The sequence below is a fragment of the Camelus ferus genome, chromosome 5 (genome assembly GCF_009834535.1).
Source record: "Camelus ferus isolate YT-003-E chromosome 5, BCGSAC_Cfer_1.0, whole genome shotgun sequence".
Taxonomy (NCBI): Eukaryota; Metazoa; Chordata; class Mammalia; order Artiodactyla; family Camelidae; genus Camelus; species Camelus ferus.
The window spans coordinates 65341897-65369694 of NC_045700.1; the positions used below are offsets into that span (position 1 = coordinate 65341897).

General features: G+C 40.4%; 1 protein-coding gene across 6 annotated transcripts in view; it reads left to right on the forward strand.

Annotated features, from left to right (window-relative positions):
* The first annotated feature begins 4565 nt into the window (after nucleotides 1–4565).
* The window catches only part of PLEKHM3 (pleckstrin homology domain containing M3), a 164135-nt gene continuing 140902 nt past the window's right edge, over nucleotides 4566–27798 (forward strand). For all 6 annotated transcript variants that reach the window (XR_004320017.1, XR_004320016.1, XM_006182127.3 and 3 more), the window contains exons 1-2: nucleotides 4566–4727; nucleotides 24556–25475. Coding sequence is in view for 4 of the 6 variants with exons in the window: in XM_006182127.3 (XP_006182189.1) it covers nucleotides 24875–25475 (601 nt within the window). In the remaining 2 variants the exon portion in view is untranslated. The remainder of the gene's footprint in view (nucleotides 4728–24555; nucleotides 25476–27798) is intronic.

Here is a 27798-nt window from a genome sequence, read left to right on the forward strand (position 1 = left end):
GGTGCTAGAAGAATGTTGCTCTTTGTGCTTGAGAAGATCTTCTTGCCAATGGGGAGTTTGGTGAATGCATAAGGCAGATACACAATGCACAGGGGGAGAGAGGAGGCTAAAAGGCAGAAGAGTTTTTTATGTTTAAATTTTTCTTGTCTTGCCATAAAATATGAATTTTATTTCGCACTGTGTGTATCTAAATTGTTTTTTACACTACTCTGCAATGTGATATCTTCTCACTTAGCTTCATGCAATAACAGCTCACTTATTGAGGGCCTAATATTGCCAAACACCTAACACGAACTCTTATTGTGAATTCACTCATTCTAACAACACTTTGAGGTAGGTATTATTACTATTATACATTATTATTATCATCACCATTCCCATTTTACCCATAGGGAAACTGAGACACAGAGAAGTAAAATAATTTGTGCAAGGCCTGAGAATTAGTAAGTGCCAGAGCCAGGGTTCTAACTACAAAGTCATGCAGCTTTGATTCAGTCTCCTCTGATTTTCTATAACAGCTCTGCTAATCCTTCAAGGCAGGCTCAAGCACTTGCTTTTTCTGGTAGAGTCCTATCCAAGCAGCACCATCCTCCGTCTAATTTTTTGAACTTCTGGAGTTTCTTTTGCCTTTATCACTGTCTATCAGGAATGCTAGGTTTTCCCAGAAGGAAGTTGAGAGTATATCATACAAAAAGTTTCTGATCCACATAAAGATTGAAAAAAATTTCCTTTTACAAGGTTTTAACTTTCTGGACCATTCTCTCAACAGATAAGCTCTTAATGGAGGCCCCTGATTAGTACTAATCATCATTCAAGCCACCACAAGCCCATGAACCCCCCACCCAGGGGACAATGTAGTACAAGCTTGTTGAATGATTAAAATGAAACACATTCAAATTGCCCAATTAAGTTTTTCTGTAAGATTCTATCACTTATTCTTCACCTTTCTGGTTGAAAAAGACATAGTAGGTAGTAGTAGGGTAGGGAATTGTTGAATATTTTGCTTTGCTAAAGTCTTTCACTTTTTTTTTTTCTGTTTACCTATATGTAGAAATGATAGTCAAAAGAATTAAGATATATGGCCTGACCATCAGCTAATCAGAAAGAATCATGGCCCTAATGCAAGAGCAGGGTCAGGTATCAATCCTTTAGGTGTTGGATCTTAGGAGGGGTGTGGAGGCAATTCTTTGGAAAGAGACTTGGAAATTTCTTGGAAAGAGACAGGAAGCTTAAGGACAGAAGCTTGTTACCAACCCGCATGGAATTGTTTCACTATTTTAACAATTGATACAGCCTTATGGATGCCTCCCAGCTGAATAGCAAGCTCATTTGTACTTTCAAGTGGCTCCATTTATGACTTTAGTATTGTACATCTCAAATGCTTTTAATTTACCTAACAAGATAAATTATATTGAATATCCTAATCATCTTGGGCATATTTGTGGACATGGGGTGAGATAAACTTACCTTGCAAACTTTAGGCTACAAATAGCACCAACATTTTCTGATTAACTTAAAAAATTTTTTTTTCAAGAGAACAAATCCACACTTTTATTTATTTACTTTTCAATAAGTTTAAATTCTTGAGGGGTACAGCATCACACAGATTCTGTGTTCAATGGCCTTAGCAGGAAGATTGCTTCAGAATTTGGCATGACCCATGCCACTGTTTCCATGAGCATGAGTTACCTTTCCCCAGATTACTCTGGTTTTGTTCGGTTTTCCACCAGGAGTTACTGTGTTGTACTTTGCTTTGTACACATAAGCACATCTCTTGCCGAGACAGAATTCAATTTCATCTCAAGCATAAACACCTTCAGTTTTAAGAAGAGCTATGTGCTCCCTCTGGTTCCAGAGACCCCTCTTATAGCCAGCAAAAACAGCCTTGGACCACAGCCTTCCAGACGCATTTGTCGTTTTAGAAGTCCTGTTCCCAGCAGGCCTCCACAGTCTCCAAGATGGCTCAACCTGAAAATATTTTTGATGAGACTTTTGTTTTATTTCTTGGGAGACAATACTGTTTAATTGAATCCTGGCTTGACCATTACTTTATAAAGGAAAGCTAAGAGGGAAAAAATTAAATGAAGGAATACAATAATAAAATCTCCTTACATGTCATTTGGTATTTCATTTAGTTTTAATGCACATTTGTTAAGATCACTTACTGGGTACCATAAGTGTTGTGGAAAATGCAAAGATGAATAAGGCAAGCTCCCTGCCCTTCAGAGGCTGCAGAGGGGATTTAATGGGGGAGCCTAAAGCAGGATAATGGGAATGAATGGAAGAGTATCCAGGGGTGGTTAAAAAAAAAAAGTGAGTCTGGAGTATAGAGTGGGAGGAAAGAAGTATTCTGGAGGCAAGTCTGGAAAGGTGGAGTGTTAGGATGCTTTCTGTTGTAAATGACGGAGACCAACGCAAACTACCTTGAGCAAAAAGGGATTTAATTGGTAGTATACCTGTGAGGTCTAAAAAATATAAACAGATGGTCCCATGGATCTGGGGTAGTAATGGTGTATCAATGCAAGTTAATCAACTGTAACAAATGCATCACCACGGTGCAGGATGTTGATAGCGGGGGCCAGAATATCTGGGAATCTGTACTTTCTGCTCAGTTTTGCTGAACCTAAAACTGCTGTACAAAATAAAATCTATTAAAAAAAAAAAGGTAGGGCTGCTATTAGCAGACAGCCTTTTCAACGGAGACATGAACTCATATATTTAAATTTAAAGAAGCAAAGTGACCCTGCTAACCAAATGGAGGCCTGAGAAGCAGCAGCTGTCCAGCTGAGATTGTTTTCAGCCTTTGAATTTTCACCGCTTTTTTGGGATCACTCCTTTGTTTCGGTGTTGAGGATCTATCTATATTAGTGATAATGAGTAAATCTAGTCATTTGGCAAATGTGGCTTTTTAATGAATTTTATGTGCCAGATCTTGTGCTTAATGCATGGTGGAGGAAAAATGATAAATCACTGTCCCTGCCCTCCAACTTCATTGACTGATACAGTTTGTCTCAAACGGCAATCCAATGATCACCTATATTGGAAGCACTTTGAGGCACTTGTTAAAATCACGGAATTTAGGACCTTATTGTAGACCTTCCAGATAAAAATCTGTGGGTGTCTTACCCAGGAATTTGCATTTTTAAACTAGTATCCAAGAGCCTTGACACTCAAAATGTGGCATCATCTGGGAGTTCACTAGGGGTGCAAAGACCCCACTCCAGACCTCTTGAATCATAATCTGCCTTTTAACAGAATCCTCAAACGTTAAATTTTGAGAAGCACTGTTCTAGAAGATTCTGTCACATGCTTAAGTTTGAGACTTGATGGTCCGGGAAGACTAATGAGTCTTTAGATGAATTCGGCACAATGTGATGAGAGCATTCATAGAGGAACATGTTAGTTCCTCAGTCATGCAGAAAAGGAACAGTTTTCTCTGTCGGAGGTTTCCAGAAGTGTGACAACATTTGCTTCTTAAATAGCAGGGAGAAGTTGGCCAGGCTAAGAGGATGGGGCAGGGGTGGGAGCGCTCATCAGAGGAAACCACATGTCAAAAGTTCTGAGGCAAAAGAGAACACTGCATGTTTAGGTAACAAGAAATGTACCTCAAATATCCATGTAAGTTTTTAAACAAACTTATTTAAACTCTAAACATCAACCAAAAGTGATATTTTGAAAAAGTCAGTGGTTAAAGATTTTTTAATCTATTGTTAAAGGAGTGGGGGAATCAGATTTTTGAAGTCCAATCATTCTGCTTTCTCTGCCCTCCTTTGGCAATTTTTTTGCATCAATTTCTTCATTCATTTATTCAAACATAAAAACATTGGGCACTGTGCTTTGTACCTATTATGTAGTGGTGTGTGAAATCAAAATAGTTCCTGCCCTCAGGGAGTTTATAGGCGAGGCTAGGGTGGGAATGGAGAAGTCAATAAAACAGGTTAGTTTAAAAATGTGTAATTATACATTGAGGAAAGAGCTACGTGTGCTATGATGGAGAATAAAGCACGAAACTTCCAGGAAGGTCTTTTAGCCAGACCAACACATCCTCTTGCAAAGTGGCCAAAGTTATTGTGGGGTGAGTCGGGGTTTCTCACCAAGGAGCACTCAGGTCACACTGGGGGCGCGCGCGCACACACACACACACACACACACACACACACACACACACACACACAAATTGGTTTTCATTGCAGCTTCAAACCTGAAATGTGAAGCAATCTCTAGGTTCTGAGAGTCCTATTTTAAGAAAGAACTTATCTGAGTAATTCTCTTAGACAAGAGATCTGCTAAAAATGGGTCTGGTCCCTGGTATGTTCCAAGTGAAATACAATTGCAAACATCCATTTGGGCGTTGGGAGGAGCAATGAGGAGACTGCGGCACACGTTATTGTTTTCAAAATGTGATGAAAACAGTGTATAAGAAAATAACGAAATATGGAGGCCAGGCGGGTGCGGTCAGTCCCTGCCTGGCGCTGGGTCCCTAGGGCAGGAAAGACGAGCCTTCGTGGGCTGGAACCTTGTGTGTCCGGGTCTCGCTTCCCGGGCTGCTGGAAGGAAGCGTTTAAGTGTGGGACTGCGAGAAGCGCTTGTAAACAGAGAGCCGGGCCGGGATGGTAGGTGGCCAAACCGGCTGTCACTGTGAGGAGGGCTTGCTGCCGAAGCCGAGCCCCAGCCAGGAGTAGACTGCAGGCCCCTCAGGTGAAGGGAGAGAAGCAGCCGGCGGCCAGGTGAGCATCTGCCTGCTTCTGTGCTGCCTGGTTGGCCATTGGGGGAAGGGTGTGGGGATGACAGCATTGTAGACATCCGAGAAGCTCCCTAGGGTACCGGTGATTTTGCTGTTTCTTCCATGCTCTGTTTTTATTTCATCCTGAAAACTGCACAACGATGCAATGGATAATAGATGAGGGGAGATTATTAGATGCATTGTCTGTTTATTTTATGAATCAGGTATATAACTAGAAAGCAGTTGAAATAGCTGACCCTGTTCTCTGCGTTGTTTTTACTGCCCTCCCCGCCCCCGCCCCCGCCCCTCCTGGGTCCTGGAAACCAAGCCTCAGCAGAGCTTTTAACTCACATTCAGCTGGGGTTCCCGGAGTAACAACTATTGTTTCTTCTGTTGACCTCGCTCATTTTTAATATATAGTAAATAACTCTATGTGATTGATAACAAGCATGATTTGGTCTTCTATGAAAGGATTACTAAGCTTAAAGATCAAGGAAATTTCAGACCCACCCCTCAAATAAAATAAGTTACAACTAAGATATATAAATGAATGACAAATTGGGACTGGTCTAGATTTATAGCTTGCAAAGCAGATTTGAATTTACCAGGTTTAAAATGAGATTGAGCTATGCTGTTGTAAACTTATCTGGAAGTTGTTTTTTCCTCCTTGAAAAAGAGAAATACCTTTTTTTCTTTATTATTTTAATTTCAGTAATTATAGGAAATTGCAATTTGGATTCATTCATAAGATATTGTATAATAAAATACCACATGTAGATTATAATTGGCACACCTTAAGATACAAGGCAATTTTTGTTTCATTAACTTCAAAAAAATGCCTTAACCAAAATTGGGCTAAAGGGTCAGTAGACATGTGTCACCTTGTCACATAGTCTAACTTTTAGCTAGTAGAAGAATATTAGGTTAAATTGCACATAGAGAAGTGTTTAAATCACACGCATCAAGGAAATAATATTAATGCCTGATGAGTTTGTCTTTACAGTGAATATTTTCACAATGTAATGGTTAATAGCAAGAACTGTGAAGCCATTCTGGGTTTGAATTCCTGCTTAGCCACTTCCTATTGTGTAACCTTGGGCAATTTATTTGCCAAGTTTCTTAATCTGTAGAATGCGAATAATAGCAGTACTGATCTCATAGTTTTGTTATGAGGATTAAATGAGTGAATGTTTCTAAAGTTCTTAGAACAGCATATATAGTAATTGCAACATACATGTTTGTTAATAAATACATAAAATAAAAATACACCAGCGTTGAAAGTAAAATGGTGGTTGCAGGAGCTGAGGGAGGGGTGGAATGGAGAGTTGTTAAATGAGTATGGAGTTTCAGTTTTGCAAGATGAAGAATTCTAGAGATTGGTTGTACAACAATGTGAATATGCTGAACAGTACTGAACTGTACACTTAAAAATGGTTAAGATGGTAAATTTTATATAATGTGTATTTTCCCACAATTAAATTTTAAAAAAATACCAGTGTTAGCAAAGTTATATATAATCATCCCTCAGTAGCCAAGGGGAATTGGTTCCACGAACCCCTCTACCAAAATTTAAAAATGCTGAAGTCCCTTAGGTAAAATGGCATAGTGTTTGCATATAACCTATGGGTATCTTCTGGTATACTTTAAATCATCTCTAGATTACTTATAATGTCTAATATAATGTAAATTCTGTGTAAATTGTTGTAAATATAAGGTAAATGATATGTAAATAGTTGCTTGGCGCCCAGCAAATTCATGTTTTGCTTTTTGGAACTTTCTGGAATTTTTTTCCCCCAAATAATTTCGATCTGCAGTTGGCTGAGTTTGCGGAACCCCAGGGTACGAAGTCAGACTGAATTCAGAATCTTTATTAGCACACAGCAGCCCCATCCACAGTTGCCTTTACCATTGTGAAAATGCAGCTTCCAATAGTCATCAGTAAGATTCACTTATTTGGTAAACTCATGCAATTAAGACATCATAAAGAGCACAAACAAATGATAAGAAACAACACCTAAGACCATACTGCAGGCACACTTCTGAAAATGTCCCTCCACCAAGATTGCATGCCCTAATCTCTGGAACCTGTAAATATGATGAAATGTCACTCCCTTGATCATGTTATGTTCTATGGCACAGTTGAATTTAAAATGGGGAAATTAGCTGGTGGGCCAAATCTAATCAAAGGAGCTTGTAAAAGAGGAGTGCTTTCTCTGGCTAGGGAAGTCAGAGATCTGAAGCTTGTGGAGGACTGAACATGCTGTTGAAGATGGGGGGGGGGCACTTGAGAAGGAATGGGGGCACCCTTGAGAAATAAGAGTCAAGGAGGCTTAGAATTGTTGACAGTGACCCAGCATGGAAACTGGAACCTAGGATCAGACCTAGGGCCAACAAAATGAATGAGTTCAGAACTGGATTCTTTACCACCAGAGCCTTTTGTTAAGAGGCCAGCTTGGCCAACCCTTGATTTCAGCCTTGTGAAAGAAAGCCTGAGCCTACAACCCAGCCAACCCCACCCAGACGCTGACCTTCGGAATTGTCAAATAAGAAATGGGTGTTGTTTTAAGCTACTGAGTTTGCGGAAATTTGTTACACAGAAACAGAAAACTAATAAGACAGGGACAGACAATCCATAGAAGAGAAAATTAAATATGGCTAATAGACACATGAAATGCCTTTTCTTTCTATTAGTCAAAGAAATGAAATTGAAACAACAGCATGGGACCATTTTTCCAGCGCTGAAACTTACATAGATTTTAAAAAATTCTAATTCTTTGTATCAGTTAGTTTGCAGTGGAGTAGACACTCTCAGATGCTGTGAGGGGCGCCCAGATGTTCTAACCTTTCTGAAAAGCTTGTTGGCTGAATGTATGAAAAACCTCACTAATGTGTCCACCCCCCGATCCAGTAATTCCATGTCTAGCAATTTGGAACTTAAAAGAAATATTTTAAAAGTTAATGTTCACAAGTGCTTAATATGGCTTTGGTTAGAAAAGTCATACATTGGCAATAGTCTAAATGCCCAACAAGAGGGGAACAGTTTAAATCAATTACAGTATCAGCAAAGGATATATTATACAGACTTTTTAAAGATATTTGTGAATTTTAACAGTGTGGAAAGGTATTTATCAATTTTTATAAAATGGGGGGAAATAGGATAGTGAACTCTATCTACAGTAGGCTCTTAACTATGTTTAAAAAAGAAACAGAAAGAACTACCTACAGAGAAAAGGCCAAAATGGGGCAGTGCTTTTTGCATATTGGAAGATGAATAGACATTGTTTATTTTCCCTTTTATACTTTTTTGTATTTTCAAAATGTTGAATATGGTAGTTGTTTATAGCTGTAATAGTCAATAAACATTTTTTAAAAGCTGTTAAGTCTCTATGCTGTGGAGTATATAATGAATCTAAGACATTTCCCAGTCAAATAACGGAGAAAATAAAAATCCATATGTAACTTACATATGTGGCAGAAGGTGATTTTTAAAGAAAAATTGAAATAGGAAATGATAAATATGGTTGGAAAGATTAAAAATAAAGTTGGATAACTTATTTCACAATAGAGAATCAGTGAAAGTTTTTTGGAGAGGGATTGCTGAATATCATACCGAAATGATAGAAAAAGGAGGCTCATGGTTGAATTTTCATTAACAGTCTTTGTTTTCTCATAGATTGATGGATTTTAGGCTTTGGATTATAGACTCAGGTTAATTACACAAGTGGAAAACAAAGGACTATGATAGATATATAGCCATTAGCCAAAAAAAAAAAAAAGAAGGAAAGAAAGAAAGAAAACTGCACATTATTATGACTAGGAAAAACCAAACTGGAACTAGGCTGATAACATCTGCATTAAAAAAACATCCAAAGCTAATATTTATTGAATATTTATCAAATACTTAATATACTCTATTCCAGTTTAATCATGTGTGCAGCCTTCACCTAATACCTGAAGTTGAGTCACACATTTCCATATTTAAGAAGCAGACAGGTAGATGGGTACTACTTTAATAACTGATTTCAGAAGACCTGATTTTTTAAAATTGAAGTGTAATTTACATTGTGTTAATTTCTGGTGTGCAGCATAGTGATAAATATGTATTCCTTTTCATATTCTTTTTCATTATAGGCTATTGCAAGGTATTGAATATAGTTCCCTGTGCTATACAGTAAGACCTTGTTGTTTATCTATTTTATATGTAATAGTATCTGCAAATCCTGAACTTCCAAGTTATCCCTCCACCACCTCCCTTCCCCACCGTGACCATTATTTATTTTCTATGTCTGTGAGTCTGTTGCTGTTTTGTAAATAAGTTCATTTGTGTCATTTTTTTTTAGATTCCACATATAAGTGGTATCATATGGTATTTTTCTTTCTCTTTCTGCTTATTTAGTATGACAATTTCCAGGTCCATTCATATTGCTGCCAATGGCATTATTTTATTCTTTTTTAATTTGTCCTTTTTTATGGCTGAGTAGTTATTCTGTTGTGTGTGTATGTTTGTGTGTATATACGTCACATCTTCTTTATCCGATCATCTGCAGAAGACTTGATTTTAATAGAAATATGAAAAGGTTAGACCATTTGAGCATAATTTTTAGGATTCTCCATCTCTAGACAGTTTCCAGGAGCCCCAAATCACTGCTACGCCTTCATTTTTCCTACTGGCTCCCTTTTCTATTTCCACTTTACCCTCTCCTCCAGCACCTATAGAAAAGTTCTGAAAGCCTCTGTTGCCCTGCTGGCTGCTAGCCAAATGCTGATTTTCTTCTTGGGGAATGTTAACCCTTTAAAAGAAACTGTGGGGGTGGGGCTATCTAGCAAGGAATTGGTTTTTTTCTTTTTCCTTTAGACTGGATTTTGTATTTGGTTCATAAATAGCTGAATTGTATTCTAGCTTAGAGTTTCTGGTACAAGCTAAATAATTCAGAGAACTGAGTACTGAATAAGAGTGGGATAAAAATGACCACCAGTAGTATATTCCATGCATTATGTTTGCTCTGTTTTGTTGGCTACTGTAGGTATTGCCAGGCAGACAATAAACAGCCCACATAACTCACCTTCATACTTACAATAAGAAGTTTATTTGGTCCATGAGTGTAATTAATCTTGATGCAACATTATGAACAAAAACCAAAGTCAAAATACAGAGGCCATTGCACTGAGATGTCAAGCATGCTATTTTCATTAACATTTTATTTGTTTTTCATACACTCATTAACTGTCAATTTGAATTATGTGTTTTAAATTGGATTCCTCAGTTATATGCCACATTTATGGGTATGGTAGAGATTTATTTGTCCAGTTACCATAATTAGTGTAACCAGTTTATAATTCAGTACAAACTACAGCTGCCCTGTTCTGCATTATCCAGTTTACTTGTGGACATTTATCTAACTGGGAAATTGCTAAATATCCACTTCACCTTGTGGACCAGAGATGTGATTAGAAATGTAGATTTTCACAGAACAGGGGAACACGTATTACAGGTTAGAAAACATCAGAAATATAACGAGCAGTTTTTATGTTCCAAGGAAGTGAGCTAAATGATCTCCCATGAACTTTTCCAGAACAAATTTTCTTCCACCCTCAGGGACTCACTGTTGATTAAACAAGTAAGACTTGAGCACTTGTTTTGTGACATGGCACATATATCTTGTACTTGGAGCCAGGGATACAGTCTTAAAGAAAACAGGCACAATCCTTGCCTTCATGAAGTTTACAGTCTAGTGGGAGAGATAGACAAGCAAACAGGCTATCTTTTGTTTGTTTGTTTTGGGGGGAGATAACTAGGTTTATTTAGTTCATTAGTTTAATGGAGGTACTGGGGATTGAACTCAGGACCTCGTGCATGCTAAACATGCACTTTACCACTGAGCCGTACCCTCCCCCTTAAATAGGCTATCTTTATATAGAGTGAAAAGCCTTATAACTGAGGACATCAGTGTGCTACGGGAACACCTAAGAGGGATGTCCAAAATGGACGTGGGAAGTGATTACCTCAGGGAAGAAGCGATACCTCAGCAAAGACCTGAAGGCTGAATTAGAATTAGCCAAGTTGTGTGCCTGTGGGTTGCAGTGTGGGGTGTGGAGATGATGGAGATTTAAGAGATAAGCCCAGGAAAGTAAGTGGACGTGAGTTCCTACAGGCAGTGGTTATCCAGAAGATAACGGGGTTTTAGTTTTACAAAGCCCTTTTTGTCTGCAGGGTGGCAAATGCATTAGCAGAGGGAAAGTCTGAAAGGAGGAAGGCGGGATGGTGGTGTCTGAACTGAGGCCATAAACAAGGAGAGAAATGGATACATTTGGCAGATCTCCTGGATCTAGCAACAAGGAAATTGTTGGTGACCTCTGCCTGTGCAGGTTCACCTAGGGCAGAACCAGATTGCCTCTGTGGGGAAGAATGAATGGGTGGTGAGAAGTGGAGTCAGAAAGTATTAAAAAAAAAAAAAAACAAGTTTCTTTAAGAAACTTGGAAGAGGAAGGGAGGAAGGAGAATGTATCCTAGCTACAGGAGAACTTGGGGAACAAGAGAGGATTTTACTTACTTATTTTTTCTTCTTTGAGAGGAGGTATTCCTTTTGAATCACTCTGCATCTTGAACTGCTGAATCCCTCCACTCCTAGACCACCAGAAAAGCTGATGCACAGCAAGGAACCCTTGAGTAAACTAAAACCTTATCTCAGAGCTTCCCAAACTGATTACCTTCACCATTCTCTCCAAAGTTTGTTGATTTATAGTGGGAGGAGATCAAAGAGAATGTGGTGACCCTTTTCTTGGCACCATACAGACGGACCCCTGTCAGCATCTTGTCCCTGCTTTTGAGTTCACAAAGCACTACATAATGTCATTTGATTTACACTCCAAGACAACCTTTGAAGAAGGTAGGACAGGTATCCTTATTTGACCTATATTGAAATAGCTAGAATTCAGGTTCAGATGACTTGCCTAGAATCACACATCTGGAAGTAGTCCATGGACAGTTCAAACTCAGGTCTTCTAACTCCAGATCTTGTGGTCCAAAAGTAATTGCCCTTCACTGAAAGGTTAGATATGATATCTATGTTTTCATTGTGGAGTGGGCATATGAAACCTGGATGTGTCATTTAGACTAAAGTTTGGGGGTCAACTTTATTATTGGTTTCAATCCCATATACATTGATATTTGTCCCCCTCCCCACCCCCGACCAAAAGAAAACAAAAAGTTCAGTTGGTTTTAGAAGGAGGCAATTTATTTGGACATGCCTTAATAGTTAAAACATGTTTAAATTATCTGTAGTCACATCTAATTTGAAAATATTTCTTTTAATTATTTTGACAGAGACACTTATTTGCAGGTTTTTTTTTTTTTTTAAAAAGCAAACATTTTTACAAGTGTTTCTGTTTATTGGCTAAATGAAAAATGATGTCCTTGGGAAACATTAGAAAAAGGTTTGGGCAATTAGGACTGTGTAAACATTTGCAGAAGCACTTGTTTGGCCTAAATGGAGTCACAGTTATTATACTTTTGCAGACATTCCGAGCAGTATGCCTAAGGTCACTAACAGAATTTGAGGTTAGCTATTTAGTTAGAGAACAGCTTTTTATTCTGTTTGTTCAGGCAGCTCTCATCCACCATTCCCTTAGAGAATTTTCAATGACTCAAAATATTACAGAGGTGATTTCTGGGGGTAAATTAAGTATAAACTGTTTTCCTGGGTATAAAAATGATATTTAGCAATTAACTTTCTGAGTCATGGGATTAATAAAAAGAAAGATTTAAAAATAAATGTTAATTAATTTGCCGGTGTTTGACACTAGAATTCAAAGCATGATGTGTGTAAAATTCTAAGTGTATTATCTCAGGGTAATTAGTTTACTATTCGTTGTCGTAGAGGACGGTCTGTGTATTTTAGCCTTATGTCCACTCACTTACTGGCCATATTACCTTGGACAAGGTACTGCATTTCTTTAAATCTCGATTTCCTTACCTGTAAAGAGGCAATAATAATAGCACACCTCTCCAGTAGGGTTGTTGCGAGGATTTACCAACATAATGCAGATAAAGGGCTTCAGATAAGACTTTAGTAAGTGCTCAGTAAGTTAGTGATGACTCTTAAATCTTGGTCTTGGCATAGGAGTTGTAAGAACTCTATTTTGTTTTCAAATGTTTCATTAATTACACCATTCCACTTTTACCATATATCCATCCACGTGGAAGGAATCCTCTGCAGGACATTTTTGGAGAATTTAGTATAATAGTAGTAGTCTCTGATGCTAGGCAACTATTTGAACCCTAAGTACCATATGCCTGTCATCCTAATGTCAGTTAAAAACAGTCAAGGAAATCGGGACCAATCAGAGCTCCAGAATTCAACCCCAGAATGTTTACACGTTGCAGACTTGTTTTGTAAAAATCCAATTCATACTAATGGTAATAGTCCATAGTAAAAGAAATTTACATCCAGATTTGGGGATGAAAATGTTGTTCTTACTGTTCTTCCTCTTTATACTTTGTAAACTTTTCCTTTGTTCTGTATGATGAGCAGAGACTTTTCTGGCCTTCATTGTACATAGTAAAATAACAAAGACTCATCCTGCTATTTTGCCTTGACTTGTCCTTATCTTTGAGGGTCAAAGACAGTGTTTTGTCTGCCTTTGGCAGTCTTGCTTGTTTCCTGACGGAACTGGTAAGAGGTTGCTTGGTAGCCAACTGAGGTCAAGGTTATTGTCTGCAGATTGTTCAAAAGTTGGGGAGGGGTCATGGATGGAGGCCCTCACCACTGGGCACGGCTGTCCTTTCAGATAAGAAGTGAGTCATCTTCTGCTTAGACCTTATGGGTCTGGTACTCTCTGGATGCCATTTAGCAAAGATTCAAGTGTAGCCAGGAAAGAAAAAAGTCGGCTAATTACTTCTCACATACGTTCACCCTAAGTGCCCACAGGAACCAGTTTTGTGAACACGTGCTGACCCATAAGCTGGTTGTTGCTTTGCAGGTTGAAGTGGTAAGTATTCTCCCTTCTGTTAGTCAGCTGCAGTGACCTATGGAATCAAAGTCAACAGGAAGTGAGGCAGTGCTTCATTTCTCATGTCATCCCAGCCAGCCAGCCAAGGCCTTCTGTTGGCCAGCGATATTTCTGTGGGTCGGATAGACTCGGCAGCTTGTGAGGAAGCCCTCTGTGCTGGTGCCTTCCATTTGTGCTGTTGTTAGTTCACTTTGAGCTCACTCTTCAAAGATGTTCCTGTAGGTAGACAGCTTCATGCCAGAAGCAGCAGCATCTCTAGAGCAGATCTGATTGGTTTTGTTGCATGTTTCTTTCCTTTGTCTTTGGTTTCTTTCAACTGAAGTCATCTCTGTATACCTGCTATGTTGTTAAATTATGTTCTGTCAGTTAAGACTTTTTATTGTCCCTTGATTAGTAATGATTTCTTATTTATGTTCCCATAACACCTTTTGTATAGTTCTGTTAAGGCACTTTTTATTCTTGGTTTTGTGTTGTTTCCCCACTAGCTAATAAGCTCTTGGAGGGCAGAAGCTGTGTTTTGTCTCTGCAGCGTCATCTAACATAGTATTTGGACACTCGGTCCATCATTTGTAAGTGCTTGTTGAGTATAAATGGTTTTGTGGTTGGGAATCAGCTTCTAAGAGGAATAGTCATTGTTTTAGATTTTACCAGAATTTCACATATATTATCTGCACTTGTGCATTATAGCTCTCTAAGGTAGATGGAGACAGGCATTGGCAGGATTTCTGTTTTGTAGATAAGGAGGGCCAACATGTCCTGAGTCAGCCTGATTTGCTGGAAGTCAGTCAGCTTAGAAGGCAGTGCTGGGGCGCGAACCTTTTCCTGGTGTTAGAAATGTGTATTCTTTCTTCCCATTGCCACACCTCTGTGAAAAAACAATAAACAAATTCAAACTGGGTAGCTCCTGGATTGAATTCAATTTACTCCTTGTTTATGGTCCTCCTAACATCAGGGCCCCTGAGTGATTTAAGATGATTTAAAAGGTATTTGAACTTGGACTCAGTTATGAGGCAGGGGTTCCAGGAACTTCTTTTTTTTCCCCCACGTGGCCTTCAGACTGACAATAGATGAGTCATCTTGGTCTCTTTCATCAACTTTAAAGTAATCCTGCTACTTTACTTGCCTCTCTCTGTTGAGATTACTACAAATTTTTATCAAGAAGTTTCTAAATGTTTTATAAACCACACTTTAAACCATGCATGTGAAGATGATTCTTCTCAATAAAGTCAAATTATTCTATGAGCTGATGACATCTTTAAATCTAAAGCTGCTTCCCTAGATTCTTTGAGTATCTGGCATACCTGAGTCTCAGTGTCCCTCCTTGGGGTGGCCCTTTCCTTCGTTGTTGAGGTCTGTCACATACTCAGCCACGCCAGCTGGTTTAGCTGGGAGGGCACCTCCACATCCTGGTCAGTCATCCCTGTTGCAGTTGGAGGCTGACTCTAGCACACATGATGGACTTTTCACCTTCTTCACCTCAGTCCTAGAATAAAGATATTTTGAGTGGTTCTTTTGTTTGTTTTTTTAATCACTTTTCCCTGCCATGGAGGTAAAGGGAAATGGAAAACGCTGAGTCTGCCTTTTTAGACATTTAAGTAACTGAAGTTTATGTCTCTCTGTTCTGTTTCTAAAACAAGGACATTTTGGAACTTTGGTGATTTTATGAAGATGGGCTTCCCAATCAGAAGCCTTGGCTTTCCTATCCAGTGGTTGACATAGGGGACAGAAGACAATTACTGCCTTCAATAGTAAAGCAACTGGAGATGTGAAGTGCCACACTTATATTTAGTTTGGTTTCTGGGAAAACATCTTGGAGCATCAGATGTCTCAATGATTTTTGCAAGTGGCAAAAAGTAATCACCGAGATGGACTGAAAAATGCTTTAAGTTGATTGCCTGGGGGCATTTCAAAGGGAACATCTCCTTCCTGATATTAGAAAGAGCTTGAGCTCTCAGTCACTGAGCTCACAGTCACTGGCAAATTAGGTTTACAAAATAATTCCCAAGTGCTACATAGGTGCTTTTGTTTCTATAAAAGGTCTGAGTGAGGTCTTTGCTACCTGACCTTTGCCACGTTGTTTTTAAACCTGGTTTCAATAGCTTGCAAGCTTTTTCTAACCAAGAAAAAAATTTTAAAGTTCAAGTCAACATAACGTTTTGGGAAGCATGTCAGATTTTATTTAAACGAGCTTGTAGTGAATTCAAATATTCTTTTGCCAGAAAACCAGAGTGGTGCTTATATTCACAGATGTCAGTACTTTGAAAACATACTCTTTATGCAGTTGTCCATTCAACCAACATTTACTGAGCCCCCACTGTGTACTACCCATAGTTTTAGGCCCAGTGAGGGTTGTAAAAATGAAATAGGGTAGAATCACTGTTCTGAAGTTGCTGTGAGTCCCGTAGGGTAGATGTGTGACCTCAGGAAAGTTACTCAATGTCTCTGAGCCTCAGTTTCTCATCTGTGAAAATGGGAATAATAGTACCCACTGTACACATCATGACGCTTAGAGATGAAAAGTACCAAACAACATACCTGGCACAAAATAGGCTTTTGATAAATTGTAATTATTATTGTCATCTTCATTTCAGACAGAACAGGCAGCATGCAGTGTAAGCTGTGGGGGCAGTACCAAAGACATTCTGAGAGTTTTTAAAGAAAGAGCAGACTGTTTTAGGATCAGGAATCAAAGAAAGCCTGTAGAAGAGGTGGCAACTGAGCTTGAAGAGTGGATAGAATTTCAGTGGATAGAGGTGGGGAGACTGTACCTCGGAGGTAACTGTAAGCAAAATTTTGGAGTTGGGAAAGCATAAAATGTGGGCAGTAGCATTCTGGCTTGGAGTACAGATTGAATTAGGGAAGGGGAGTGGGAAGTGGACAGGCAAGCTAGTCCAAGACTGAAAGGCCTAGCGTATCAGGTAAAGAGTTGGACCTTGTCATCAGTGGGAGCTTCATGAAGGGTTTTATTTGCTACTGTCTCCCCAGTACGTAAGACAGCACCCAACCCATAGTGAGTGCTCAGCAAATAATCACTAAATGAGTAGCTAAGTGTGACTTTAGACAAGCTGAGCTTCCTTTTGCCATAAGATAAGCCAGTTAGAAATGTTCTACAAATAGTTGGGAACGTAAGACCAGAGGTCTGGCTTGAGATTGAGACTGAAGGTGGAAACTAGGGAGGTATGAACATGGAAGTAATTTCTGAAGCCTCAGTGTGGATAAATTGACCTAAGGAGTACCTGCAGCCATAGTCAGAGAAGAGAGTTCAGGTGATGCCCCCATTTGATGAGACCAGTAAGGGAAGGAAGAAGATGGAGGCAGGGAAAGAGAAGGTGGAAGTGAGAGGAAAACAGAGAGTGTGGGGCCTGTGAAACCCGGAGGGAATGTTCAAGGAGGGGCTGGTTAACAGTCTTAAGCAGGATCAGGACTCAGAAGTACACTGGTGTCTGTGTAGTGAGGAGGTCCCTGGACAGAGCAAGAAGAGAACTTCAGTCGAGTGGGGCCTTGTGCCAGGCTGTAAGGTACCGGTGGGCACAGCACATTCTGGGACATTTCTTTTTTCTTTTCAAGGTTAGTATTTACTGGTATTTGCTTTTTGAGCATATATTTAAACAGACAATATGCCCAAACTGTATATATAATCTGATTCCAATTAAATATTAGATAAAAACACGCCTAGCTGTTTTCTCAGAGTTACGAGGGCATGACTGATTTTTATTTTCCATGTTTGTCAGTATTTTCCAGCATTTCTATGAGTATTTATTACTGTGAGAACTGGGAAAAAAACCACTATAAAATTATATTTCTAAATGATATATTCCTTATGTATTGTATGGCAATAAACTGCTCATTTATTGAAACTTAGATAAATGTAGCCATTTACTGTTCCTTCCAGTCTTGTGAAGATGGGGTTCCATCTGTGTTTCCAGCTGTCTTTCTCCTTGGGAAGAGGCCTGGACTCTTCTTACAAGGTCTATCCTGGCACCATTTCTTTATCTGCTGCTTGTGGCCTGTGCTCCATCAACATGCTTATGTTGTCTTTATGACAAAGCACCATGGAAAACCATAACCTCTTGTAGCCCGACAGTCCAGAAACATCATCTTACTGGGTCAGATCCTCTTGTGGTGGATCCTTTACATTATGTAACTCAGAAAATTTCCAGTCAGCTGTGGCCTTAACCAAAGTGAAGAACACATGAGAGCCACATGTGCTGACCTTTCTTATCATCACCCTTGGTTCTCATGTTTGAAAGTGGACCAGCAGAAACTGCTTATCCTAGGTGTCTTTGGCATTGCATTCTTCTCCTAGTCTGGCTGCTTCTAAAACTACATGGTCCCAGACACCCTCTCAGCACTCGTTACATTCTGATTACAAGCCATTTAGTCAAGTGGAGGGGAAGTCAGCGCTTTTACCATCTGGCTTGGGAGAACATGGTATCTCTGTGTGGGCCAGGCTGGTGTTATTACTCATATCTGTCTCTACCTCTGTGTGGGAGGGAGGCAGTGTTCATCCTGTTAATTAGCCTTGCTTAATGAGCATGTAAACCACAGATTTCCTTGTTAGGAAATAGCAATACATGGAGTCTCCATCCTGTTTCATTTTGGTGCATGCATGGGATTCTTTGGATTGAGCTTTTATGACCACACTGACAAATGGACCTCAATTTCTCAATCTTCTACATAGGGAAAATAACCCTTTGTACAGACTGGGTATTCTCTCTAAAAATAAGATAAAATGTCTATAGATCATTGAGTTTGGCTGAAAAGTAGTGTATTATAAATAGCTGGTTGCTGACTTTGCTTTGTTGGGCTGACGTATCTTTCCGGGGAGAGACCAGGAACACATGGTTGTTGAGTGGGTGAGGTCCAGAGAAGGGCTCCATAATTAGGCAGCAGTTTACATTTTTTAAAGGCTTGTTGGAACAGCTACCCAGTGAACGATCCACATGTGAGGCAGTTTGATACTAGCAACGTTACTGGATGCAGGTAGCTGAGTAAGGCACCCAGAGGTTAAATGGTTTGCCAGAGGCCACCCAGCACGTGTGTGGCTAAGCCCGATTTAGAACACAGTTCTAATTAGCTCCTGGTTTCCAGTTTTGCGTGGAGGCAAAGCAGACTGCACCCACATAGTGATTTTACTCAGTTCACTTTGTCAGGGGAAAGTACTCTTTAGATTTTGACCTGTCTAAGGATGCTATTATTTTTTGATTAATTTCAAAACCAAATGAGGCAAGCTAATAAAGAGGTGTTCATTTTCAGAGACTGAACTTGGCCTTAGACCCTGGTATTGTGGCAAGTTTGAGGACTGTACAATCTAGGGAAAGATGAACTTCCCAAAGAGAAAGGTTGGAAAATGGAGGAAGACATAGAGATTATAGAGGAGGGTCAGTGATGCATCTTGCCTGCCGTCAAGTAGCTCAGAGTGTAGAGTGGGATGGAGAGAAACTGTTGATCATTTCAGGACAATGTGGCAAACCCAGGGTGCTCGGAGAGCCTGAGCAAATCGGAAGGCTCCCTGACGTGGGCCAAAGCATGGAGGACTAAAACGGTAAGGTGAGTGTTGGTCAGGAATGATGGACTGGAGGGGTGGGTGGGTTACAAAGGTCACTGACGGTCACACAAAGGAATAACGAGGCATTCATTCAACTTGTGTATATCTAGTGCCTTGTGTGTATGTGTCAGGCACTGCTCTGTGCACTCGGGATACATTAGTGAGCAAAGTGAGCATAAATTTCTGCCCTCGAGGAGCTTACACTTTAGATGAGGAGAGAGAAACACCAAACATTAAATAAGAAGTTCACTGAGTGGTATGTTAGAAGACAGTCAATGCATAAGGGAAAAGGATCCAGCCAGGTGATCAAGGTTAATGTGAACAGTAGTTAAGTCATGTTGATGGTATCTACTCTCATGATGCTATGATGAGAATGGTACTTTACCTCTGTGATTTTTTTCCCCAAAACATATAGCCCTAGTCTAATCATGAGAAACACACTAAACAAATCCCGATCGAGGGACAGTCTATACAATACCTGACCAGTATTCCTCGAAATTGTAAAGTCATCAGAAACAAGTAAAGTCTGAGAAACCGTCATAGCCAAGAGCAGGCTGCAGAGACTTGACAACTAAATATCATGTTGCATCCTGGATGGGATCCTGGAACAGAAGAAGGATATTAGAGGGGCACTGAGGACGTCTGAACAAAGTGTGAACTTTAGTTAACAACAGTGTATCAATCTTGGTTCACTAATTGTGACAAATGTACCACATTACTGTAAGATGTCACATGGAGGACACTGGGTGTAGGGGACATGGGAACTCATCGCACTATCTTTTCAATAATCCTGTAAATCTAGAACTGTTCTAACATTAAAAATTTATTTAAAAAAAAAAAAAACCGGAGTAAAGAGGATCAGAAGTCCAGGGTAGAGACACTCGTTACAATTTTAAATATGGTGGTCAGGTAGGCCTCATTGAGAAGCTGACATGAACAGTCACTTAAAGAGAGAACTGACCACATTGGTATCTGGGGGAAGAGCCATTGCAAAGACCCTGAGGTGACAGCATGCCTGCAAGTTGGAGAACCAGCAGGGAGGCCAGTGTGGAAGGGAGGCTGGGAGAGCGAGGGTATGAGGTCCTAGAGGAAAGGTGGTGGAACTTATCAGGTAGGGGCTTTTAGGCCGTTGCTATTCATGTATTGTGTGCCAGGGACTGTGCCATTCCTTGTCCTATTTAATTCTCTCCACTATCTTAGGAGCGTGGTATTATTAACTTGCTGATTTTGCAAATGAGAAAACTGAGCTTAGAAGGTTAAGTCACTTACTGAAGTCCCATTGCTGGTAATTGGTGGAACTGCACTTCCTTTCTTCCCCCTGAGACCCAGAGTTGTCACTCCTGACCTCTGCCTCCTCTCCTGGGGGCTGGACTAGATCTTCTAGGCCAGGAATTAGTGAGCTGCTGTGCCCTGGATAGTCTGGCCCTCTGCTTGTTTTTGGTTGGTTTGTCTGCTTTAAGTTGCGGTTAAAAAAAAAACAAAACACCTATAAGATTTACCGTCTTAATCATTTTGAGGGCAGTGGTGTTTATATTCACACTGCTGTGAAACTGATCTCCTGAACTTTTCATCCTGCAAATCTGAAACTCCATACCTGTTAAACAACAACTCCCTTTCCCCTACTCCCACCATTCTACATTTTGTTTTCATGAATATGACTACTTAATATACACTGAATCATGCAGCATTTGTCTTTTTATAAGTTTTTCTTAGTATGATGTCCTCAGGGTTTATTCATGTTGTAGCATGTGACAGGATTTCCTTCCTTTTAAAGGCAGAATAGTATTTCCTTTTATGGATATACCACGTTTTGGTTCTCTGCCTGTTTTTTAAATAAAGTTTTATCAGAACACAGATATGTCCAATCATTTCCATATTGCATGTGGCTGTTTTCCCCACTATAACCATAGAGTGACTGTGTGACCCACAAGCTTACTACAGAAAGTGTTTGCTGAACCCTGTTCTACTGGGGAAACTCAGAAGGATTAAGAGAAGTGATGTGGAGGCTGTATTAGAAGGAGGAAGGCAAGAGGCAGGAAGACCTTGCTGGCTCTGTAGAGGGACACTGACTTGGATATGGGGCTTGCCCTCAAGAAGCTTAGTCTATTTGAGGGAAAAAGTTTACAAAGTTGACTTGTTTAGTGATACTTTAGATATTCAGGGAAGGGAGAGATCCCAAAGGACTGAGTCTTCAGGAAAGACTTCGCAGAGGATTGGGGTTTGGGATGGGATGGATCGGATTGCTGTAGGGTGTGGAGGAGTGCATCAGCCTTCTCAGCGTGCCTTAACAGACGAGTCAGACTTTGAAGGCATTTAGAGCAGAGTCTGAATAGGATGGGCAGAAGGGTGCAGGAGGGAGTGACCCCTCCTGCAATGGGAGCAGCAGGTGGGCAGGCCTGGAGATCAAAAAGGTAAACCTTGAAGGAGGAACTGAAAGGTCTGTGTGACTAAGTCGAGGAATGAAGAGAGTATGAGTATGCTGGGGCATATGGTGGAGAGTAGACCTTTTTAGAGTATGGTTTTGAAGGATAAATGCATAAGAGAATAGCTGTGTAAGCTCCAAACAGAAGCAATGGAAAGACTAATAGTGAAATTCCTAGAATGGAAAGTCCAGATTAGCCCAGTGAACTTGGGGTGGAGTGGGGGTGGTTCGGGGAAATCTTACTCCAAATTACATAGCCAGTAAGAGACAGACTTAGGATTCGGACCTAGATCTGACTCTAGATCCACTGCACTAGATTGCTTGCTATTACTCCAGTATATAGCTCACCACGCTGCCTAAGACACTTGAAAAGCCCTTACTAGCCACAAGGTGATTTACTCTTCCTAATTTCTTCTGAGCCATCTAGGCAAATACCTTCAAAGTTTTCTAGGCTCACCTCAAAGGGCACCTCCTTTTGAAGGCTTTCTTAATCTCTCCCTCACCTTTGCTATCAAGTGACCCCTTCTTCCTTCCGCCACCAAATCTGTTTCCATCCTCTATCAGGGTGGTTTTTTGGACTTATTTTCTTAGGCTCATCATGATAGACTGTGAGCCTCTTTAGGGCAAGAGCTGTAACTTACTCATTTTTCCATCTTTAGTGTCTTGTATCTGTTGTGACCTGAATAAATGAATGGATGGGTAGATGAGTGATTTCCAGAATTCCTTGTCAAACAGCATGGAAATGGTTCTAAAGCTGAATTGTTACTGCCCTTAATGAGGATTAAAGGAGGCAATTCATGGGACCTCTTACTCTCTCTAGGCCTCCATGTCCCTTTCTGTGAAAGGTTGGGGTTGGAAGGATGATCTCAAAGGCCCCTTCCTTGTCTGACAGTCTATGATTTTAGAACGTGTTGGGATCAAGTGTTCCACAGGGCAGCAGTGCTGGCCGTCAGTGGTCATGTGATTCTAAGCAGTTTGTGAATACCCAAGCGGGGAGCCCAAAGAGTATATTCCTAGACATTTTGATTAAAATAAAAAAGAAATAAAAAATCAATTTGAAGATATTTACTCCCTGTGGTATGATTAAAGGCTGAATTTTAAGCACTGGATAAGATTTCATAAAAGGACCTCAGATGACTAACTTCTATAAAACTCTTCTATAAAATGGGGACCTTATACTTTATTATGTTCATTTGAAATTTTAGTAAATAAAGAACTACAAGTTTTAAGGTTTATTATGTATTTTTTTTCCTTAGCCTCTGGTATACGAGATGAGACTGAAAAATCACAAGTTTCAAAATTAGAGCAGTAGTAAAATCCTGCTACACACGATTCGAGACTCAAGGCTTAGCTGTAGACACAGCAAACAAAAACCTATTTGCAGCTAGAAAAATATTTTAGCTGATTTTATCTCTAAAAAATCAATCTTTGCCTTGCTTCATGAATGTTAACATAATAAATATCAAAATATAAAAAGTAGATAAATTCACAGTCATTATCACTTTACAAGAGGTTAGCCACAGAGCTCCTGCAAACTGCAAACCTTCCTGATGCATTTAAAATAAATGGCTGTGTGTACAATTTTTACTTACACACATTAAGCAGATGCTGTTGATTTGAATCTAATGATTTAATGACCTAAGTGCTAAAAATTATTTTAATTAACCATAGAGATTGTACAGTTAAAAAAAAAGGCACACATACACCTTTGCAAATTTGAAAAGGTGTTGCTAATTGCCTAGTTTTACCTACTTGTAAGTAGTTAAGGGAAGAAAAGCTCTTACCTAGTTGTTTTGTTTGTTCGTTTTTCAGTAAAGATACAAAGGTGTATGTTGAGAATGTGAAATGTGGCTGGTAGTTAGTGTGGCTGAGGAACTTTATTTGATTTTAATAAATTTATGTTTAAGTAGCCATGTATGGGGGGAGGGTATAGCTCAAGTGGTAGAGTGCACGCTTAGCATGCATAAGGTCCTGGGTTCAATCCCTGGTACCCTATCTAAAAACAAAGAAATAAATAAACCTAATTACCCCCCCAAAAAATACTAAATAAATAAATCGCTCTTCCAAAAAAAAAAAAAAAAAAAAAAGCCATGTATGGCTAGTGTCTACCGTACTGGATAGCATCACTGTCAGGGTCTGCTCTCCTTGCTCTGGCCTTGGGGATCTAGCATTTGCAGAGCTTGTGGTTGGTGTTAGGATTGTTTCTGCCCAGCTTTGAGGCTGAGGCTGGACCTATACTCCTAGGCCATTCCTCAAAGCCTCAGGGAGTTTGGAGCCTGTGAAGCCTTTCTGCAAGATGACCGGAGGAACTGTGAAGTCCAGAGCCATCATTAGGCATTACATAATTGAAACCTAGGGAGCCCAGCACAATAACATTCAGGTTAATAAAAGGGCTAGTTCTCCCTCTCTACTTCCCCCTTGCACTTCTGAGCCCAACAAATCATCAGTACTTTTAAGGTTTCTGAAAGGGCTCATGCATTTATGACTTTCAGGCTGATTACAATATAGGCCCTGTCACAGAATTCCTACTCTCTGTTGCTTACTCTTTTAGGTCAGCAAGATCACAGAGATTGGCCAGGGCAGTCTTTTCACAACTGCTCTCAAAGGCTTCTCTCTGTGAGTAAAAGCTATTGATCTTAATTCCGCTTATCAAGAGACCCACCCTGCTCTGCGTAAGTTCTGATGCAAAGTAGTGATGGGTACTCTTGACAGTGGAACTCCTGCGTGGGTGTTGTCCGCCTTTGGGCATGACTGGCGTAGAAGAGATGTAAAAATAGGAAGTAACTGGGCAGATTCATGTGTGTAGACCACAGTGAACCACGTGCCAATGTCGTTCTGTTTATTTTCTTTCAGGAAATTAAAGATGGTTGCGGCATTGCTGTGACCAGCACTTCCTGTTGTCTCTACAGAGATCTCACTGAAGAATAATCTCAGAGGAATGTTTGTCTCCCAGCACCTTTCTTGATGACTATTATCATCTAGCAAATGCTTTTAGTGACTCGGAAAACATCAACCACCCTTGTGCTTGGCCTGCTCTGAGCAGCCAAATGAAAGTTCCTTCCAGTTGTTTCCAGAACCGCGTCACCCAAAGCACCTCTCTTCACTGGGTGAAGGTTCATGCAGCCCTTTCCTGAACCAGCTTAGGGGGCTTAGTCCTCTCGGAGCCTGTGACATGGAAGCTTTGGAAGTGGACGATATCAGCCCCGCCTTGGAAGTTACTGAGGATTTCTTTAGCACTTTTGATAGTAAACTGGAAAAGGCCGTGCAGCAAGCGGAGGTTTATGGGATTCAGGAAGTCCCTGAACTGGTGGGGCATGAGGTACTCAGTAACATAGACAATGGTGCTATCAGAAACGTTGCCTCCTTGGGCAAGGGGGGCATGATTTGGGACCACTGTAAGACCAGGCTCTTAGAAACCAAAGCTCAAAATGTCTTCCCTGCCAAAGAACAGTTTATGGTCCAGAAGGGGACAGCCCCAGATAATCTTTCCTGGATGGAACAAAAGGAAGCTTCCACCTTTAATTTTTTCAACATCTGTCAGCGTCGGAGGGACAGACCTCGTTCTGTGAATGACTTACTGGATGAGAACACCACTTTTAAGCCCGGGCACGCTCGATCAAGATCAGATATTAGCCAGGTGGACTGGAGGGCAGTCCTCAGAACCTCACCTTTGCAGCAGCAGCAGCAACCATCTCTTCAGGGCCCTCACTTCACCAGGCTGTCTTTTCTGTTGCCCTCATCAAACAAGGTAGAAGATGCTCAAGGAAATACTGGTATGTTTCCATAGCTGACTGCTGATGAACACTGTTGATTTTCCGTTGTCTGTCTTGATTTACCTCAGGAGAGTCTTACTCTCCATTGTCCACGTCTAGCTTTGCTTACTCCAGCCCCCTCCTCCATTTACTTTCGCACTTACCTGACCTCAAGTCTACAGTCTGGCTATTGTCCGAGGAGGGACTGAGTGAAAAGATAACTACGGTTAATTCTCCCTTCCTCATCTTGTGTGTTAGAATCAGAATAGTCTCATAATTAACATAGTACTTTCCTTTGAACGTTGCATCATACCGCTTATTCACATCCACTGGGTGTGGCCTTGTGCTACGAAGGATTTAAAGATGTGTGACCACACAGCCCTTGCCCTAAAGAACTTCTCATTTAGTGAAGGGATCAGACGCCCCATAGTGAGAGAAAGTAGATGCTCAATTGAAATGTCTGTAAGGGAACTTTTGGTTTACCCTATATTTGGGGGATTTTTTTTTTTCAATGCGTGACAGTGATCATAAGAGGTTAGAGGAAGGGGAAGACACTGTGGGCTGGGCTTGTCGGGAAGCATTTGTCAGACATCATGGGACTTGAGCTAGACCTTGAATGACACTAAGATGCAGGAAGAGGGTCACAGTTAGAGGATTCTCGGTCAGGATGATGGTGTGGACAGCAGTGAGGTGGGAAAGACCGAGGAGAGTGGGCTGACCCTTGTGAGGGGACCAAAGGGTAGTGGGAAGAGAAGTTTGGAGAGGTTACCTAGCACCTCGTGGTGTAGGGCCCTGAGTTTCCTTTTTCCTCGTACTTTGAACACACACAGGAGCTCTCTCTTCTGTGAGTTATGACAAACCATCTGTCTGTTTCCCCCAGCATTTTCCTTCACGATAACCTCATTTGTACAGGCTATCCATTTTTATTACTGATGATTCTTCAATCACCCTCCTTAACTCTTAATTTAGATGGCTTCTGCTTCATTAGCTGGGGAGATTATGTTCTTAACTGCTATTTTAGCGTCACTTCAGTCTCTATCATTGCTTGCTAGTCCACTGATATAATTTAGCATTATATTTTATTTACTTATTTTACATTACATTTTAATTAATAAAATTTAGTTTGTAGTGTAATTCAAGGCAAGGATATGGTTTAGGACGTCTGCTAAGGAAATGCAACGTTCCCGTCCATGAGGTGCTGCATTATTTTCACATCCAGTTCAAATCTACCCTTTTAAAATACTTCTTTCCCCATTCAGGTTTATAACTTGTAATTCCTTATCTTCTCTCCTAGACTTTCACCAGTCCTCTGTGACATCTAGCTAAAGGTGGTGACCATGGGGGTAGAAAGAAAAGGGCGTTATAAAGCACAGGGCTTGCTAACTGAGTCAGTATGAGTTTAAACAAGCTCCTGTGACCCCAGTGCCTGGCAGAATGAGAGCTTTGCCTTGGACTCACGTTCAAACAGTTGTACTCATTGGTTAGCAGACAAACTCAGTTCTTTTTTGGTTTCTTGGAGTTCACATAGATTTTTTTTTTAATCACTGAACCACTGTACCCATTCTAAATCCCTGGCATAACCCACGTTAAGAGGATGTCGTATCTCCAGCTTTATTTTTCCTATCTTGTTTGGATTATAAATGCAAGAACCAGCCTTCCTTGGGCTCTCTCTTGAGAATATGACAGACCATTATTATTTTTTAATTCTTGATGTTAAAAAAGTTGAATATTAAATTATATTGAAATGTAAGTACTGAATGGTATTTTAAAAAGTGAACTGGAACAAATGGCCTTGCAGATATTGATATAATATAACCTGGCCATCTTTTGATCATCCATGGGATATGCATCCTATCAGGAAGGAATAAAGTGGGGGAAATGGCCTGCTGAGTTTCTGACACCTTTTCTGGCTTGCGGGAGAGAGAAATGATGTTTGTATCGCTCACCAGGAGAAGGGCAGGGGCATTCAAGGCCCACTGGCCACCCATTCTTTGGCTGTGGGGGTGGAGAGGAGTTCTAGATTCATGGCGGCTCACCGACTCTGCCAACCATGGTTCTCACGGCATTTGAGGATAGGGGATGTGCTGACACCCAGGTGCATGCTAGTCAAAATCAGCTAAGATCTTTGAGTGAAGTTTACTTTAAGACCTTTGAAAGTAGCCATCCAAACTGAAGAAAGACTTACTGTTTCTCTTGAAGGAATATGCCAAAGGCAGAGGGAGTATCTTGGCCAGAGCTTGAGATGAGGACCCAGGAGATCTGGGGTCAGGCCAGACTTCTTCCCTGAACTTCATACTCACATATCTGACTGCCTGGTGAACAGCTCTGCTGGAATGTCCCACAG